The following is a 19,068-nucleotide window of genomic DNA, read 5'->3' on the forward strand; positions in this document are numbered from 1 at the left end:
GCTTCTCGCTGGTGAAAGTGAGACCTGAACTTTCACAGCAAGTCACAAACTGCACTTGCAGTACCAGAATGCAAACAGGTCATTGCCTTCAATTTGTGCTACACAAGCTAGCCCAATCAAGTCTCTTTGTGGGCCAGAGCTTAAATACACTTAAAAACACTTAAAAATGCAAACCCTCTCTACCAGCTGGATCTGGTCCCTTTTCCCCAGAGATGTACAGATTTAAACCATATCCATCCACAGACCTGAACCTGTCAGAAGCACACAGTAGATGGGATTTCAGCACCAGTCTGGCTCTTCCCAGACCAACTGCGCTTCAGGATACTTCCAGGTTTCTGCAAAATCAGTGTCTTTCACAGCTTGCAAATTCAAAAGCACGGGGAAACGAGTTCCCAGACACAGTATGGAGAACCATCAATGTACTGTGTGCTTTTAAAACCTGCTCACAGTGACAGATTTCAGGGCTGTAGCTAAATTATCATTGTTCCTACAAAAGAAAGGTGGTTGTGCTTTTTGAAAATCTTTTAAAGCAGAGTGACACATTGTCAATGCACCCTTAGTTCCTGGTGTCAATAAACTGGAAAGCTTTTTGATTTATTTTCTTGGAACGCAGCTTGTAAAACCTGCAGCCAAATCTCAAATTAAGAAAAGAGGAATAAAGTGGCTGAAAAATAGTTCAGCTTTTCTTCCAAATTAACCTCTCTTACCCACTTGAGATCACTGAACTAGTTCTATTCTAAAAATAATTTCACATCCCTCCTGTACATACTGCTCTGAGACACCACACACAGTTCTTTCCAGTCTTCAGTACTGCCAGTTCAGATCTCCTGCCATTCTGAAGCAATGCCTGCTGGATGCCAGGTGCTAACCAGCAAGTTAAATTTGCAAAGGAGTCAACTGCTGTAGGGAATTGAGTGAATTGTGTGCAGGCAGCAGAATTATAATTACGCCAGGAAGCTTCTCAAGCAAACCCAACTGCTCTTAGTTTTTTTTTTTTGTTGTTGTTGTTCTTCTGGTTTTGTTTTTAAAAAGTGCACATTTTAGTTAAAAATTTACAAACAATATAGTGTAACAAAAATAAATACATGACCTTTTGGTTAGATCATTGGCAAATGTTACATCACTAACCAGCTTCAGGGTGAAAAAATGACAATAAAAACAGAGGGTTAGAAAACCAATGAAATCCTTTATGAATTATCACAAGATTTGCAACCATTGATATTGAACTTGCTGTGATGGGGAGCCTTGTCTTTAAGTCTGTCATAAATTAGAAAAATAGAAAATAAAAAAGCAGAGGCCAGTTTTCACTAACAGGTGACTACTTACAGCTGCAGTCTTCTGGAAGCCCAGATTTAAAAAAAAAAAAAAAAAAAAAAAGTAGTACAAGTTTAGATCAGAAACTATTAGGGCTGTTTTTCCTTATTAACTTTTTTTTTTTCCTGAGCCTCTTAATGATTCCAAACACCCCACAAATTTTCTGATCAATGTACAAGTACCAAAGAGGACAGTGGACTGCAATGCAAACGTCAGCTACAGAACAGCCTGAACCTCTAGGTATCTGTACAGTCCTCACAAGCTACAAGTGTGCTTTCAGATACAGGCAATGGTGCTGGCAACTACCTGATTCTGGGGAAATAGCTGCTTAAATAAAATTGCATCGCCACTACCCCAGGAGGAAAACTGAAGTCTTACCAGTGGTTCCTTTAGAAAACAACACCTTAACAACCTTTCCATTGCTTTGCCTTTGATACATAGCTGCCAAAGAGAAAAAGCACAAAAGTGAATTGTTCTGGGGGGTGGTAGTTGTAAAACAACTGTTTTACATAATTTCACAAACCTCCATCAATAAAAAAAACAAAAATAAACCTCACAAAAGCCATGAAAAATGAAATAAAATTCTTGAAAATGAGTAACTGAGAAACAGCACAAAACAAATCAGCAATAAGCACTAAAATAATGCAGCCCAGAACTACTGGGATGGGAGGAAGCTTTCACACACGCACACATTCACACACACTCAGACACACAGAGAAAAGTAAAAATTTTTTTCTGACCTCCATATACTATAATACTCAGCATTCCTGACTTAAAAGCTCTCAGAGCTGTAGATTATATACTGTGTGTATATATATATATATATATATGTACATATATTATACATATGTATTTTCCAAGAATATCTAAATTAAAAGAGCACCTCTGACAATATCTAAACTGCCTGATCGGTGCTGTTGTTTTGCAAAATAATGACATTACAAAAATTATATTTCAAATCAATTCTTGTTTATTATGAACATAATGGATCTAGCCCTTTCTAACCCTTTCTTTAGGTAAAACAGGCTATCAATTCTTGAAAACTCACAACTGTGAGATATAAAACTAACCCTCCCTCCCTTCCCTTTGCCAGCGCAATTTCCTTCCTACTTCCAAACAGCCTTAGTTTATAGAAGCTGAATACCCCAACCTCACTACCCTGATAAACAACATATGAATGCATTCCTGTGTCATATTTCTTCCCTTTTTGGGTCAATATGAATAGTAAAGTATGGGTAACCCTAACCAGCCCTCTACTTGCTCTGACATTTTTTTTTTTTATTGTGATTTAAAATTTTCATTAAATAAATTCCAGTCCCTAAATCCTCAGTCCAGTAGATTCCTACCTACTTTAAAATAACTTCCGTTTTCTTAGTGAAACATTAATTGCTAATGAGGTCTAGACTAATAACACTACAGACTCCTTGCAGACCACACAGACAGACCGGTAACACAGTTCTCCTCTCACTGCCACAGAAACCTGCACCAGCCCTGGACTAGAAGAACCCCCTTGGGGTACCAGTTTAGGCTCCCTCGTTCATCCAACATCCAGGCTTTGTGCTGAGTGGCTATCAGCAAGCGCTACGCAGTGCTCATTACCCACGAGGAACAGCTCTCAGATCACAGCCAGCCTCATTCAGGTTCATTGCAAAACCTCCAAGTTTTTGCAAAAGAAAAAGCTTTAGTAGGCATGTGCAGCCTTTTCTGTGTTTCTCAAAGGTGGAAGAATCATTGTGTACAACTGTGTAAATAAGGCCGTCGTGACCTTGATATTTTACAAGAGTGACTCCTGCGTTAGCATTTCTACTTCAGCACTAGTTCTGAAAAACTGGTAACTGATGCATGTATTTGTATTCTCTGCTTTTTAGACATTTTTTATAAAAACACTGCTAAGAATTTAGGATCTTCATTAAATTTGCATTGCTAAACTAATAAATTCTTCTTCCATTAAATAAAACCATGAAATTCAACAATTCTCTATGGCAGATAAAAATAGACACTTATAAATCCCCTCAAAACCTGTGAAAGTTAATTATTTCATAATTCTCATACTCATGTTCTCTTCCTGAAATAGAAACATAATTTGAAATTACTGATAATTCTAAATTTAACAACAATGCTGTAAATTTAATCCTACTGCTTTTAAAGTCTCTTGGAAACAGAATGCCCTCTCAAATGAGAAAAGTAGAACTTTTAATACTGCTTGTTTGAGAATGCTGTTTGAGAATCAACTGCCCAGAGTTTTCCAAATGTTATTCTTATAACATCACATGGATTGTAAAACCTTTTAGAAGCTTGTGTTTCAAATTTATCTTAAAAACAGGTAAGAGTGAACATGAAAAAAAATACTCTTCATACTTTCGCCAGGCAAGGCATTAGTACAGACCAGAGTCTTATTCCTGTATCACTATACACAGAAGTTTGACCAGAAGCCCAAAGTAAACTTGGCTCCATCAAATGACCCAACATAAGAGATTTGCTTCAGAGGGCCAGAAAACAAACTGCACATGATTCTTTTTGACACATTCTTTTCGACAACTTCTTGACATTCTTTTTTGGTTCTTTTTGAGCCTGATTCTTTTTAAGTCCTTATGCTTAGTACAGAGTCGTTTTTAAACATGAACTACCTTTTTAACAAGTAACTGGGAAAGATCACACTTCCTCAGTGCACACTTCCATCTTGCAAACAACAGAAGCGTCAGTAATTCTACATAAAGAAATAAATTACTCAGTAAAACTGACCCTTTACATGAAAAAATCCACTGAATAAATTAAGAATTTAGCTAGCCTGGCCAGGTTCAAATAATTACTAATTCCCTTGTGAAGCAGAAGTTGGAATATTTTTGTTTGAAGTCTTTTTCACTATTTGAGGTTGTCCCAGTAGTTAACTTATGCAGCCTCAAATTTTGAAAAAGAATCTAGCAAACCAGACTGATATTTCCTTTGACCACTAGGGTTTCTATTACACAAGATAGTGGTTGGGAAATGATGACTTGGGACACAGACTATATTGTCATCAGGGAGCATGTATGTGGAGTTTGGCCACACTTCAATTGCTTAGCTGGTCTGCATACGAACAGGTAGTACTTTCATGTGTTAGCCTTGCTTATTATGTGACAGTTTTAAAAAAATCACTGTTTTACCTTTTTATTCTGAATTCCTTTCCCACTCAAATACCAATTCCCAACCAATATCCTATGAAGCTGGTGCTTGCTTTTTGTCCATTCAGAATTCTGAACATGCTTGCACACATAAGCTTCGAGAAGCAACCAATCAGTGAGGTGTTTCTGAGGTTTGGAGAAGTTTTTACTAGTCCAGGAGGGCTTAATACAGATTACAAATCAAAACCCTTCTTGGGCTGGTTTGCAAAAGGCATGTTATCTCCATACCAAGAATGTGACTGTTGAGTGCCTTTCATTTGGCATGCTGCTTAGCTGTGTATTTCTGTAGTTCATAATGAACAAGTGAAACCAATTTGGCAACCATTGCTTCTTCATTGCACCATGCACACTCCACATATGTGGCCCACAGTTCTCCGGACCAAGAGGCTGGGGTGGCTCTGTCTCTAAGGCAATGGAGAGAGCTCAGCACAAATTCTTCAAATCACTAGGAAAGAATCCTCCCCAAAGTAACTTCCCAGGTGACCACTGTTGCTCCTTGAAGAGGATGGGAAGATGAGAAAAAAGCCTGTTTTCCTTCTTCACACTGAGACTGATGATGAAAATAATCTTGTAGGGGGAGAAGTGGAGGCAAATACTTGAACATTCACAGTTTGATGCAAAGCACAGATGAAGTATATCCTGTAGTTGCTTCAGGCAGTTTTGCGCATAGAAAAAAAAGAAATGTTTAGAAAATAAAAAGTTTACTTTGTCTTTCTGGGTATAGCCAGAACCAGTCTCTATCCCACCTGGACAAGTGAAAACGGAAATCCAAAATTAATCAGATTTGTGGCAGTAAAGGTCCTTAAGTGCTTTCAACTCCTCGATCAGTGTCTTGTTTTGGTTTTCAAGCACAGCCACTCGATTTTCTAGACATTTCACATACTCCTTTTTCTTCCTGCGACATTCACGTGCTGCTTCTCTGCAAAGCAAAAAAGGCCATTCAAACCTAGAACGATCGCTGGCAGACATCTGCTGCTTACTGCTCATGTCAAACCTTTACTTAGCACTGCCATTTTTAGAATACGGAGGTATTGTTAAGAAATGCAAGTTAGGAAAAAATGCTATCTTTGTAACAACTGCTCCTCACATACACTGAAGATCCACAGATCATTTCAATGTGCAGATCTCAGTAAGTCAGCACCCATTAAAATTCTGCTGCTGTGAGAAAAGGATCCTACCCAACAACAAAATTCTGCTTGCAAGATTTACATTAGAGCCTTCAGCTAAGTTGAATGCTGCTGCTGCAATAATTTAATTGATTCTATTATAATAAATGGATGCATAATAAAAACATGGCTAAAACCAATGTTCATCTATTAATCTCCTTATAGTCTTAACTTTTCCTTTTGCTGCAGTCCAGTCAAACACTACGGGTCAAGATGTTCAATTGGTGCCCAAAAAAGCTGCATTTAGAGTATTCATGTATTTGCTCTTAAGCAATTATGTTCATTTTTATTAATAATGTCTGCATCATGACTATAACATAAATGACCCCCCAAAATGACAAAAAAAACAGTCATTATTGACCATATAAATCTTTAGCTCTTGTCTGCTGTGCCAAGAACATGGCAATGTTAACACATTGAAGCAGATCCCAAGACAGCCAAACCCTTAAGGCTTGCTTGTAAAGACTGAGCAGCCTGCAGATGACTTGGTAACACAGAGAACATCAATGAAAAATACCTTTAAAAATGTTAATGTTCTGCTGAACATCCTGAAGGCAGTAACACCAAGGATGAACCTATCTTGCACAGCAAGAGTAATGATAAAAAATGCACAAAGTAAGCACAAGGTTAAATGCTGCAGGTGCTTGGAGTCCAGGCAGGGGTCTCTCCTCCTGCAACTCAGCCTGTCAAAGCAGCACACTCCAGATACATGTAGATAAATGTACATGCTGGTTTGCTCTAAACCTTTAGGTGCAAAGCAGCTTCAAAAAGAGAGTCATGAGTGTCTCTTAATTGCAAATACCACACAGACTGGTGATAAAATCAGTGTTCAGGACAATCAGGTCAAAACTGAACCCAGCTCTTCCACTTACTAGATAAATAGTAGTTGTAGTTCTAGGTATAAAAGAATGTCTGTTCCAGGACCTACCTGGGAAGAAGAGTCTAAAAGAAGTTTTTGAAATTCAGCTCCACAAATGAGACAGGATGAAGAAAACCTAGTTTGTAAGCCCTGAAAAGACTCAGGTGTCCATTCGTCACTCCTACAAATACAATTTCACATACTTGCAGCACTTCAGTGGGCCATGTGCAACATTTAGAATTTAAGTCATTTTGGGCTGTCATGTCACCAAAATATTATGCACTACTGGATCAGGAAGTGCCTCCCAGTACAAACCACTAACTTGTCTTCTTGGGTGACAACTTTTTTTTTGCTTTGATTTTAGTGTCACCTTGGGCTGTATATTAAGCCACCTCAAGTCTGTGTGCATTAGTCATTGCATTAGTCATTCATTATGAAAAATCAACAGTTACATGGAATTACAAAAGACCTTTTACAATGTAAAATTCAGACAGAAAATTTGCACAGTAAGATCTTTACACTATAATCCTCCAATAAATACCAGCTCACCATACATACATATACACACCTCATACGACCTCTCTATATCCCTTCCCCCTACTTTTCCACGGAGCCTAAATTTGCAAACATCTATTAATCTGGCAGTTTAAGAGCACCACTAGAAAATGATACTGTTGCAACAGGTGTCAATTTTACTCAAGTGGGGTTAATTCCCCGTTGTTTTTATTTGGCTTTCCCAAACACAAAAACTTTCTTTTACTGGAATAAAACTGCTGAATAAATAAGGGGTTCAGAATGCAAATTAAATTTTTTCTCAAAAGCCTGAAAGAACGACATGTACTATTCACTGACAAATACATAAAAAACAGGAGATAGGTGGCATTCTGTACAAAACCTTTTTAAAAAGTGAGTTCTGCTGTTCAGCATTATTTAGTTCATTAAAGCCCCTCACATAAGGGTTGGGTTTGCTCATGTAACTTTCTGCTGTGATCACAGCTCACTGCTCAGCAATGCTCCCAACAACATAACACGTTTTTTTCAGACTGACAGATGAGGAAAACAGTGATTTCACGGGGCTTCCCCTCCACAGAATAGAGGGAAGCACTGCTGTTTTCCAATTGTCACAGTGTAATTAACATAATGGCTCAAATCTGTGGCCTGTGGATGGAGTTCAAGCTGTGATGGGTCAGCTCGGGCCCACCACTTCCTGCTTAGGCTTAAGGAGCATCAAGCCCAACTTCTCTCTACTGCTCCCTTCCTTTGCTACCTCCCTAAGCCCCATCTCAGTAGGCTTGGCCCTTCCTTCTCACACAGTAAATACTACAAGGTCAAGTCTTTATCTCTTTCAGCTCTGCTGCCATTACTGGCTCCACAAGACTTTGAAAGGAGCAGCTGCTCATTTAGCTTTTCCTGAGTCTTTCTGCATCTGGAAGTTAAAACCTAAAAGACAAGCAGCTAAACAAGTGAGACAATCAAGAAAGCACTCACTAAGAGTGCAGGTAGGCCAGCAGCAAGGAGAATGCATGCAGAAGGCTAAGGTAAAGAATCCAGGAAAGTAAACCACATGAATATGTTAACTCAAAACCAACTCACCTTGGTGTTTTTAAGAACATATCTACAGTCATACAAGCCTCTCATCAATGACTTTTCTCCTTATGAAACAAATTCACACACCTCACAGAATGAGTTTGACACCTTTACTTCAGGTTCCATAGTTATAATACATGGCATTAGCAGATGTGCCTCTCTGCTTTGCATCTTTAAATAAAGGCAAATTCTTCAGAAAGTGTTTCATAAAATGACTAAGAAAGATTAGGATTCTTAGTCCTTGGCACACTAGCTCTATGCAGAGCTGACAGGAAAGAAAGTGATCTAAATGTACGTGCCTGTTCTTCATTAGACGCACTTCCCTCTTCCGTGCAGCCTCTTCTGCTGGCTGGGTTGGAAGTGCTGGAGAGGATGCCATGACTACGCCTGGTGCAATGGTGCTGGTAGGGGCAGTGCGAATCTGGTAGGTCTGCACATCTCCTGAGGCAGCTGAGAGACACAGGGGAGCATGATGTCAGCACTGTTAAAGTTAAATGTGTTGCAAAGAGCACCCACTCATCTATCCATGTGCTACAGTGCAGGAGGGATGACCATCACCTGGATCATCACTGCTATCTCTGCATATCAATATATGCAACGTTTTGGGCATTCCTGCTGAAGAAGTCTTCACTATGCTTGATAACATGATTTGTCTTGCTGTATTGTTGTGCTTCTTTCTCACTCAGTATACTATTTTTACTTCTCTGGTTTTGGGGGCAGTTTTAAGAAGATGAAGGATGGGGAACATTATTGCTAGCTATGCTCCAAATGCCTATCTGCAAAAGGAGAAACTGCATGTGTAAGTATTTGGCACAAAAAAAAAAGTGTAGAAATGTAGCATTTACTCTGCAACAAGAGTGACAGTGCAAATAGGCACTCAGCTTTACTACTTCTCTAAAATTAACACCGTCTTGGGTTTCTTGTGTTTATAGTGTGTTATATTTTGTCTGAGCTGGTAAAAAACAGAATACCAGCTAAAGAAATTGCACGTCCTTAAAAGAACACAAAAAACAGATGATCAATGCAACAACAGTATTTTTTTTTCTCAGCTATGTATTTTCACTGATACCTAGAGACCTCTTCACTGAGTAACTTTCAAATCACCTGCTTTACAATCATAAAAGCAAGTCTATGCTTTTCTGTTATAATAAACAATTTTGACTGTCCCTCAAATTTTTAATGTCCCTCAAATTTTTAATAAATGAAAGCATATATTTTAATAAAAACCCGCAACCTATTCTAAGCTAAGTAGCCCCACTTGCTCTAAGAGAATGGATAGACCAAATGATCTCTCAACACACTTTCCTAAATTATCCTTTGACTTTAAGACTTGATGATTAAGTATTTGGTGACTAGTTACAAAACCCATAATATGAAGAAAGTATGACTTGCCTCACTTTAAGTGTACTGTTGCCTCATATGACTGTCTGGGAGAACTCTAAAATGGCATCAGTTTTTGCAGAGCATATATATAAAAATAAATCGTGGACAAAGTACAGGAAATACAGCACGGAAAACCAATACAATAATAAAAATGTTCTAAGAAGTAAACCCAAAATTTCCACAATTTAATCAATCTGATGGGAAACACTCCAAGAAAATGTGACTAATAACTTTGGCCAGAATTTCCTTTAATCAGTTTGGAGACTTATCTGTGCCAAAACTGTTAATTTTGTTTCCTGACACATTTGACAGATTTAGGTTGGCAACATATCTGCATGGAGAAAATGTTATACAGAATGACTGGCTGTGAAGTTTCTCACCTTGTACAACAACTTGGTTGCTGGGTACAAGTATCTGCTGTCCATCTGTGGTCTGTGCATATTGTAAAATAGTGGTGCCAGGTTGGGTTGCAGCTGCATTGGTCATAGTCAATGTCTGGAGACCTTGTACTCCATCTGTGCCATTGTTTGACAACTGTATTGCTCCTCCTTGGGTAATAGCAACTGAGAAAAAAAAATGAGACAGCATTTAAGGCACTAACACATTAACTTGCAGCATTAAAGATACAGAAGAATACTGATCTGAGTTAAATCAGAGACATGGCTTTCAGGTACACTAAAGAAAACATGCTTTGAAAGTAAGTTTTCAATTTTTTGGTGAGACCTGTATTTTTTTTTTTAGGGGGGGCAAGGAGGCAAACCCCACACTGTGAAGCACAAATCAGTTTCTCCACTGAAACAGCATCACATGGAGGAGCTACAAAAATCCTCCTCCAGGAAATGCTTTTTTTTGATTTGTTAGCTAAGATTTTCTTCTGGATAGGTTATTTTTCTCAGTCCTTTCTTTTTTCTTTTCATCTGAATTTCCTCTTCTCTTCCATGCTTTACACCCTTCAGCCTCTTCTGCTGCTATTGCTATCCATCTTGTGTTTCACCTTCTTCTTGCTTGGTCATGTTTTTTTTTATTCTGATCATATCCATATCCCCCCTACTCTACAACTTCTTTAGCACTCTCCTAACAGTGTTTTCATTCATGAAGGTCCAGTTTCACATTTTTTTTTCCCCCTTCAGTCTTACTTTGCTGGGGTTTTTTCCCTTTCCTTTCCCTCAATCCTGCCATGCAGGTGTACTGAGATACCACCCCTCAGTCATGATTCCACAGAATTTCACTATGTTCATGCATACAGACATGCCAAAACTCAAGTATCTGCAGAAGCAGGTTTTTTGCAGTTATGGTAGGAAAGCAGCATTAACCATGTTGGTTTCAATAAAATTAACTGAGCTATTAGGCAAAGCAAAAATAGAAAATTTTAGAGAGATTTTAAGAGAAAAATGTGAACAAGTAGCACTTTCTCCCATTTGTGTGTTTAATGGTGTTTGCTTCTGTGAGACACCCTGTGAATACTAGCTTTACTGCAGTATCCTCAATCTGTTAAGTCAAAGCACTGTATCTAAAATCTAATGAATAAAAACATTAAAACATTTATTACACGTTTTAAATAAAGGTTGCTTGAGTTCTTTTTTCAGCACTTTCTAAAAATGGAATTGCAGACTACAGCGTTCTTTTAATTAATTTTGTGAACTTGTATTAATAATCTGCCAGGAAAAAAAGAAACTTCTGAATTACCTCATCTGGTTCCTGAAGTGAAGAAGTTTATAACAGGATTATGATTAGTTCATATTTTGCCTCAAGATGCATTAGCTGCGCTATCAAGCAGTCTCAGAACGTTAATTGAACAATTCAAACACAACTGGAATGTGTTTAAAAAGCAAGGTTATCTAGCAAAGTAATCTTATTTTCACGTCCTGCTTTGTCCCAGTCCAAACAGTTACAAAAATAATAGTTCTTCATCTCATCCCCACTTACTAGCACCACTGAGAAATTCAGACTACATACTGTACTGCCCACTGCTGGTTTGGTAAATGGGAGTTGGCACCGTAACAGTGGCGATGGCAGGTGCTGCTGTTTCCTCTTCAGACTTTTCTTCTTCAATCCTTGGCACTCCTGGGGCGTCTGAGGACAAGTCATTCAAAATTTTTCTGGCAAAGACAGTGTGTTGTAGAGATTTTAATAAAAATGGAAAAGAAAAGAGAAAACCAAAAGGCCTATTTGATACATAACGCTGGAGAAAACTGAGAAGCGCGCTAAGCCAGCAAGGAAAATACAGGTGCAAAATGAAACACGCTATCTTCAACTCTTACTGGGGAAGATTGTTCAAAGTGCCATGCACAGATGGGCAAAGGCACCAGCACAGCATAGCTGTGCTTATCAACACAAGATACAGGTGCCTGTCAACAGGTTCTTCTCAACTCAACATACAGCTGCCACAACCTTTCCTTTTTCTTAAAAACATGTTCCTCTCTCAGCCATTCTTACTTGTTTCCTGCTTTTAGCCACATAAAGACTTGAAGAAGTATGAAAAAACTTGTCTCCTCACTTACACTAGGGGAACTGCTTAATTTCAGAGACCACAAAGGTCTCCACTACAGAGCTGAGCACAAAGGAAAATAGCACAAATGCTTGTGAAGAGCAACCAGTCTATAATGAAACACCTGCCTAGGACACAATACCAAATGTTTGAATGAAGTCATACAGTTACATTTAATGCTGCCTTGCCTAAGAAAGCTCTGAGATTAGCATGGGTAAAGGAAAGGACAGTTTGTTTAATTAGTACCATTGGTTAATTATCCAAAACCCAGACTGTTAAAACATCACTGTCACAGGTCCCACTGAACATGACTATAAGACTGACTATAGGAGTTACTGTAATTAGCATCACTTAGACCTAACACTGTTCCTCAGAGGACTGTCAAGGCCTTTTCACTGCTGGCATATTCTGTCACTGCAAAATGCCACTTGCATAAAGGACATTTTTGTAATTCTCCTCATATGTTTTCCTGTCACTAGAACTCAAAGTGTGATGAAGCAAATACAGCTGTAGATGTCAAGCTTCACGACAACACTCTTTTTAAAAAAAATAAGGTTCCTAAGTCTTTGGAAGCCAGAACATCTGTATGGAGCTATCTGGGGCATGCAGTCACCCTGCTAAGCAATTTGACAAACAGAGCATAGCTGTTGCTGTTTTGACTCTGTGTGCATACAAGGACCCCAGCATTGCAAAAGCACTCCACTGTGCCAAACACCACTTAGACTAATAAAAAATTCCAATCCAGAGAGCTTGTAATCTAGGTGTTAGACCAGAGAAACTACTGGACAAAACGGATGAAAAAATATGGAGAGAGCAAGGAGGATGAGGAACAAAACCTAAGATTAAAAGGGAAAAAAACTTTCTAAGTTCATGTCAGATATGATCTGGTAGTTAACACCCCCCTTTGCCATCATAAAGATAGATTTAAGAAAGAAGGTAAGGTGGCATCTTTACAAACATAGGAGTTATGAACTCACACGGGAAACACACAATGTACTTGAGTAGCAGGATCAACGTTAAGTTTCTGAGGAAGAAGTATATTTTTCAACACCATGAACCTGTCTGCACCTATCTTGTCTCTGGGGACAACCTTTACAGAACTTGAATAATGCCAACTAGCAAGTCACTAAATGCAGCAGTAGTCAGGCTCAGCCTTTCTGATATGACCCCTATGCCAACACGACCCCTAGGCCAGCAGAATTTGAGCTGCACATACAAGTTTTACAAAGTTTTGCTGAGTCACCAGTTTCTGGTTTGAGGACAGAGGCTGAGGTGTGGCATCAGTGCAAACAGTGCATGCAAAGGAGTCCATCTAATTGAGAAGTTACCATGTACAAGTACTCCCTTCTCAAATTTTTTTGCTTGTTTACTTAGCTCTGATGTCTCACAATATACAGCCATTCTCCTATACATAGTATGAACAAGCCTCTCATGGCAGAAGTAGACTGCAAGGAAGTCTGTGGCAGGTTTGAATTTAGCAACACTGCTCCCCACGAGTAAAAAGATTTTCCCAGATCTATTATAGCTAGGGATATTCAGCAATGTTTTCACTACCTTCAGGAGAACAGCCTTGAAGGCTGCTGGAGAAAGTAGAAAATAATCTGCACGTGCTAGGAAAAAAAAAAAGAAAAAAATTGTTGAGATATGCTCAGATCTAGAGTCTAGTTTATATTTCTAAGGTTATGCTTACGCAGAAAAAAGGAGCACCTGGATTTTCTGAAGCAGCAGGAATCCACAAATCACTTAAAACGTCCTGAATTCCAAAGCTATTCCTTAACACTATTTAGACATTTTAAGAATGAAAACTGAAATTCAGTATCACCAGAAAAAGCTTTGCTAGGCCTTAATTAATAAAGTTAATATATTACTAACATCATATGAAGGACCATCTCAGTTGGTCTTACCACAAAAGTATTTGGCATGGCAACTAAAGATACTAGATGCCTATCACTACACGCAACTTATACTCCGAGTTCTTAAACACAATCAATTCTGATCAAGCAGAAATTCTCTCTAAGCCACAGAACACATGTTCATTGAAAGTCTCCTGGGAGAAAGGAAGTAAGTTTGCTGCCAGTATTTCAACAATAATGAAAAACAACAGAGCTGATTTTTTGCAGACTACAGATTATGAAAAAGTGACTTTCTTGCAAAGCTTCACTGTATTTCATGTATTAAATATCCATTAAAGTGGTATCTTAAGGCATCCAGCACAATGATACCTTGAAGTTTCAAAAATGTGGCAATTAGCTTATTCTCAGCTCATTTCTGTTTTAACCCAATTTAACAGCTGAAGTATCTTCCTCCTCTCTCTTTAGATCCTCTTCCACCAAAGGGCATTGCAGAAGAGAGATTTGAGTTAAGTGATAAATGTAAAAATAACTATACAATCACACTGTCTCCTCAAGTGAAGAACACAACCATCAAGCAAAATGCTTGTTTTACCTCCATACCTGTAGGAGGGTCGCCTGGAAAGAATTTCTCTTCGTTTCTGTGAGTCTGTGACACTGTCTACGGACTCCTGTGAATCTTCGCTTTCTGCTATAGTGGAGATCTGTAAATGAGAACAGCAATCAGACTTCACAAGACACTTTCAATGTCTTTATTTTGACATCCTGTGAAAAACACTATAATGTAAGTACTCTACAGTGCTTCTACTTAGGCAATGAACAGAAATGGCAGCTTGTTCAGTAACAGATATGGTGAAGAATGACCACAGTCATTTATCTACCTGTGAGAATGTCCTTTATAATTTAAATGCCCCAATCTTAAAAATGTAAACAATAATTCTATACATTTTGCTTTCCATGTTTCCTTGTTTCTATCAATTTTAAGGAAACAAAGGGTTTTCTAGTAAAATTTAGGAAGAGAATAACTAAAACAAAGTCAAAATAGGGGAAACCTGTGGAACAAAAGAGCAAACCACTGAAGCTCAGGAGCATTACATTAAATAACTGGGTAGATGTTACAGAGACAGTCTTTGGGTGGCGGCAGGGGGGTGGAATTGTCAGAAAAATGTAATACATTGAGATGTAAAAAAACCCAATGCAGTGCTGCAGTTCTGAACACTTACGCTAGTAAAAGACAAAGATTAATGAAGAAAATATAAAATGCTTCTGTCAATCATATTTCAGTAACTTTAAAGTGTGCCAAAATTGTGAAAAACGTTTTCAGTGCATAAAAACAGAGGCTGTTTCTCAAAAGACTACAGTCACAAGACAAATATACAGAAGTTAATGATAGTGAACAGACAAATGCCTGTGTAAGAAACACAGCTCACAGCCTGACATTTTATGCACTGTAGGGAAGATTCCTAGAGGCTGAAAAAGCTTGCTGGCGCCTAAATCTCAGTTATCAGATAGAGGGTCTGAAAAGGTCCAAGGCTGACTGTGAGCTACTGGGCTTTGAATATCCAGACACGCTGACTTTGCACTGATCCAGGTGAATTCCAATTATGGTTTCATTGTCAGTCTCTTATCTTCCACCTCTGGGCTAGTAACTTGTGCAGTTATCTGGAAACTGCTCACCTAGATAGATTAAGATCCCAAACTTTTGACTCCAATGGCTGAGGAGGGTAAGCCTGCCAGAAACTCAGCACTAAAGCTGACAAAGTATAGACAAATATTATTATCAGAATGGCCTACTTTTAAATTATGCATGCCTTCATTAGTTTTTTAAAATGATACCCAGGTAAATATCTGTATCAAATAGCCACAGTGTCTACTTTTTAAAATTAAGCATTTTTGAGCTCAGGGTACTAACAGTAAAGGAATGCTGTACACCAATTAATCTCTCTTTCTGCATTCAGTAACAGAGTGCAAAGTGGTTCCAAAAAACCCAAAAGCTACAGGTTTTAAAGATTTCAGACTACTTGTCTCCTGTGTCTTCAAGCTACCTCATCATATTGCATTATCTGTCTTGCTTTAGGAAGATGTGAAGGCTTTACAAAGCAAACAACATTCCACAGGCAAATTTAAAAAACGTTTTTATGAGAGGCCTGATAGGTTTATGTTAAGGACCAATAGACATCTGTTTTGTACATCAGTGCAAATATTTTCTAAGTAGCAAAGACTCCCATCCCAGATTATCAGCCTCATTAATGATTAAAGATCACATTATTAGAAAAGAAAATCTTTATGTTCACTCCAGCCTAGTATGAACTCTTACTCAATAAAGAGTATGAAAATAGAGACTAGTAGAGTGATACTGTAAGAAAAAAACATTAAGCTGTTAAACTTAGCAACTAAATTCTACAGGGAAATGAAACTCAGCAATGTTTGAAAGTGAAAAGTGGTTAAACCAAAACAGAAAAAAGTCACAGAGCAGAAAATATTGTGCAGGTTTTGCCTTTATAGGCTCTTAATACAACAAAAACACAATTTGAGCCACAAACACATTAGAAATCAATTAACTGCTAGGACTATCCAGAAGACCTAAGTCATGTATTAGGAATTTCTTCAGTCAGTACCTGAACTGTCTGGACCTGTGGAGACTGAATAACTGATGGCTGGGCAGCCTGAATTACTCCATGCACTTGAACTGTCTGCCCATTGGGCAGCTGAACTAAGGTCACCGTGGGTGCAGAAGACGTTGCATGAGCTGTTGGCATAGATACCTGCAAAGAAGGGACAACGAGCATAAATTGTTACTGCAAAATCTTATTTCAATACCAATTTGGTGAAAGAATTGTCTCTTCTAAACCAAATGCTTCAATGTAATATAAACCCCCTTCAACTGCCTAAACCCAACATCTGACCTACTTTATAAATTAATCTAATGCAGAAATTCTGCAGGCTCAAAACATGGCTTGTAAAACCACTGACAAGAATGAGAAAAACATAACTGCCTCTATTTTGAGGTAACCTAACAAAACCACATTATTACCTTTCTCTTGCTTCAGTTAGATATTGGTAGAACTTGGGTGTACTCCTACAGACACTGCTGAGTCAAAGGCAGAAACATATGGGAGTGGAGCTATTTTTGTTCTCACTCGAGAAAATGCAAAACATTTGCCAGATGTAAGAAGTTAACATTTTTAGAGAGTCATACCTTTCAGACTTTCTGGAGACTAGACCATATTGATTAGCTGGCAAAGTCCATTTAAATGAAGAAAAATGACCATGTGTTCAGACAGAAAACCCATGGGTTTGCAGGGGAGACAAATCGTTTGTAGGCAGATATTGTGATTCATTATAACAGGTCAACACAAACTCCAGTCTTAAGAGGTATTTCTATGAGGAAAATCTGCTCCCATTTTAAACTCTCATTCCCAAATACAACTTTGTTTCTCCAGCACTGACCTGTAGGCATAGTGACTATGCCAACAGGGATATGCTAACAACTTCAGCACAGTATGTCAGTGCTGTGTGCACAGCCACATGTGTCCTGCACAGGGGCTCAGGCTCCAAGGACTGATACTCAAAGTTGTTCATGTCACTAGGGGAAGTCTTACCCTGGCAGGTCGTAAGAAGTACTATGGGCAGCTGAAGGGCAATGCACCAAGGCCAGACAAATGCCCCAGTGCACATCCAGTACTCACCAAGTGCCTGGTGGCATGCATGATGCATGTGTTCATGGCTGGGAGGGTCTTGAAAGGCAGGAGGATACCAGCACACACGGCCCTCAGTTTGTGCCCAACTTGCACCATCACAGCTCTCAGGGAAGGACTGCAGGCAAGCATAAGCTGCTCTGGCAGACCTCAGCCAGTTGCCTTTCCAAGTTTGGAAAATTTAACAATCCTTCATGGCATTTTCAAGAAATTTGATCCACGTAGCTACAATGCAAGAAGGGGCTGTACTGCTGTCCTACCTAATCTCAAAGAGCTACGTACCAGATGCAGAAGTAAACCCTCTGCCATCGCCATGAACACATGATTTGCAAAAAGCTGCAGTAGCTGATCTCTGAATTTTCATGAACATCTACCACTTAAAAGGATATCTTGCTTAACAACAAAATTAAAGAGAATTACATTTAGACCTCTCTCCTTCACACCTGTCTCACCTAATCCACAAATTTGTGCTTGCCTTTACCTTCCTCTTTCAGGAAACAGCTGCAGCATTACATGGTGGTACTTAACTCGCATCTGAGAGAAACCAGAGATGAGATTAACAGGAGTGTACTTTCCTCTGGCAAATTACATTCCTTTACCAAGCAACCTTTTTAAAGAATGCATGTCTGACTAAGTCCTTGGCAATGACAGCAAAGCTGATCAACGGGAGGCCACTCTGCGTTCGGCTTAAGCCAACAGCAGAGTGCAACTTCCGCAGATGTCTCTGACTCATACCTCGTGGAACCAGAACAAGTTTCCTTTTGACTCTGAAAACTACCCTGAACTCACTAAAAATGCAGCTATTAAACTAATCTTACAGGAGGAGTGAACTCACAAGTGATAATGAAAGAATTAAATTGGCATAATTAGTTACTTAGATTTTCCTAAGCCTCTGAGGGCACTCTCTAGTGCCAAATACCGACACTTCACATATTAAAAATATCATAATAACAGAACACTGATGTGAACAAGACAAGAAGTTATGTTTAGATTGTTATATCACCTCCGCAAAGAACATAAAACCTGGGGAAAAGCTAAAGTGCAGACAATACAGTGAGTGACAACAGAAGAATTGGGAAAAACATAATGTATCTCTTTGTGGTATGCATGGATTTCAACCACAGCTGCATAGCTTTTTCTACTTGGAAAAAGTTCTCATTCAAGGTAATTTTGCCTGAGTAAAGTGCATTCAGTCCACTATGCACTTGAAAGTTCAGCTTCTCTGGACAAATTCTTAATGCATACCAAATGAGAAGCAGTCTACTGGTTTTGCAAGAGAAATAAACTACTTCCACTCCGTTCACACTGAAGTGTTATTCGCACCACCTACATCCTGTGCCTAACTTAGACAGTGAGAAAACTGCCCAAAGAGGCAAGCTGGTGCAGGGCAGCTGGTGACCTGTAAATTCACACTTCAGCTTCACTCAACAAAATCACCCTTGCATTTCAACATCATCAATCCCTATACTATCACTTGAATGGAAGTGTCTACCTCTGGTTTTCCAAAAGGTGTAATGACTTTAAAAAGACATTAATAATTTATAAAATCATTGTGCCACTTA

At 38.7% G+C, this 19,068-nt stretch overlaps 1 protein-coding gene across 1 annotated transcript in view; it reads right to left on the minus strand.

Moving 5' to 3' along the window:
• Window positions 1–5,249: 5,249 nt before the first annotated feature.
• The window catches only part of CREB1 (cAMP responsive element binding protein 1), a 31,056-nt gene continuing 17,237 nt past the window's right edge, over window positions 5,250–19,068 (minus strand). Inside the window, exons 3-8 of the mRNA XM_054381321.1 lie at window positions 16,427–16,573; window positions 14,412–14,512; window positions 11,427–11,569; window positions 9,851–10,033; window positions 8,387–8,537; window positions 5,250–5,394 (exon numbers count right to left, since the gene is read on the minus strand). Coding sequence (XP_054237296.1) covers window positions 5,250–5,394; window positions 8,387–8,537; window positions 9,851–10,033; window positions 11,427–11,569; window positions 14,412–14,512; window positions 16,427–16,573 — 870 coding nt within the window. The remainder of the gene's footprint in view (window positions 5,395–8,386; window positions 8,538–9,850; window positions 10,034–11,426; window positions 11,570–14,411; window positions 14,513–16,426; window positions 16,574–19,068) is intronic.

The sequence above is a fragment of the Indicator indicator genome, chromosome 5 (assembly GCF_027791375.1).
Source record: "Indicator indicator isolate 239-I01 chromosome 5, UM_Iind_1.1, whole genome shotgun sequence".
Lineage (NCBI taxonomy): Eukaryota > Metazoa > Chordata > Aves > Piciformes > Indicatoridae > Indicator > Indicator indicator.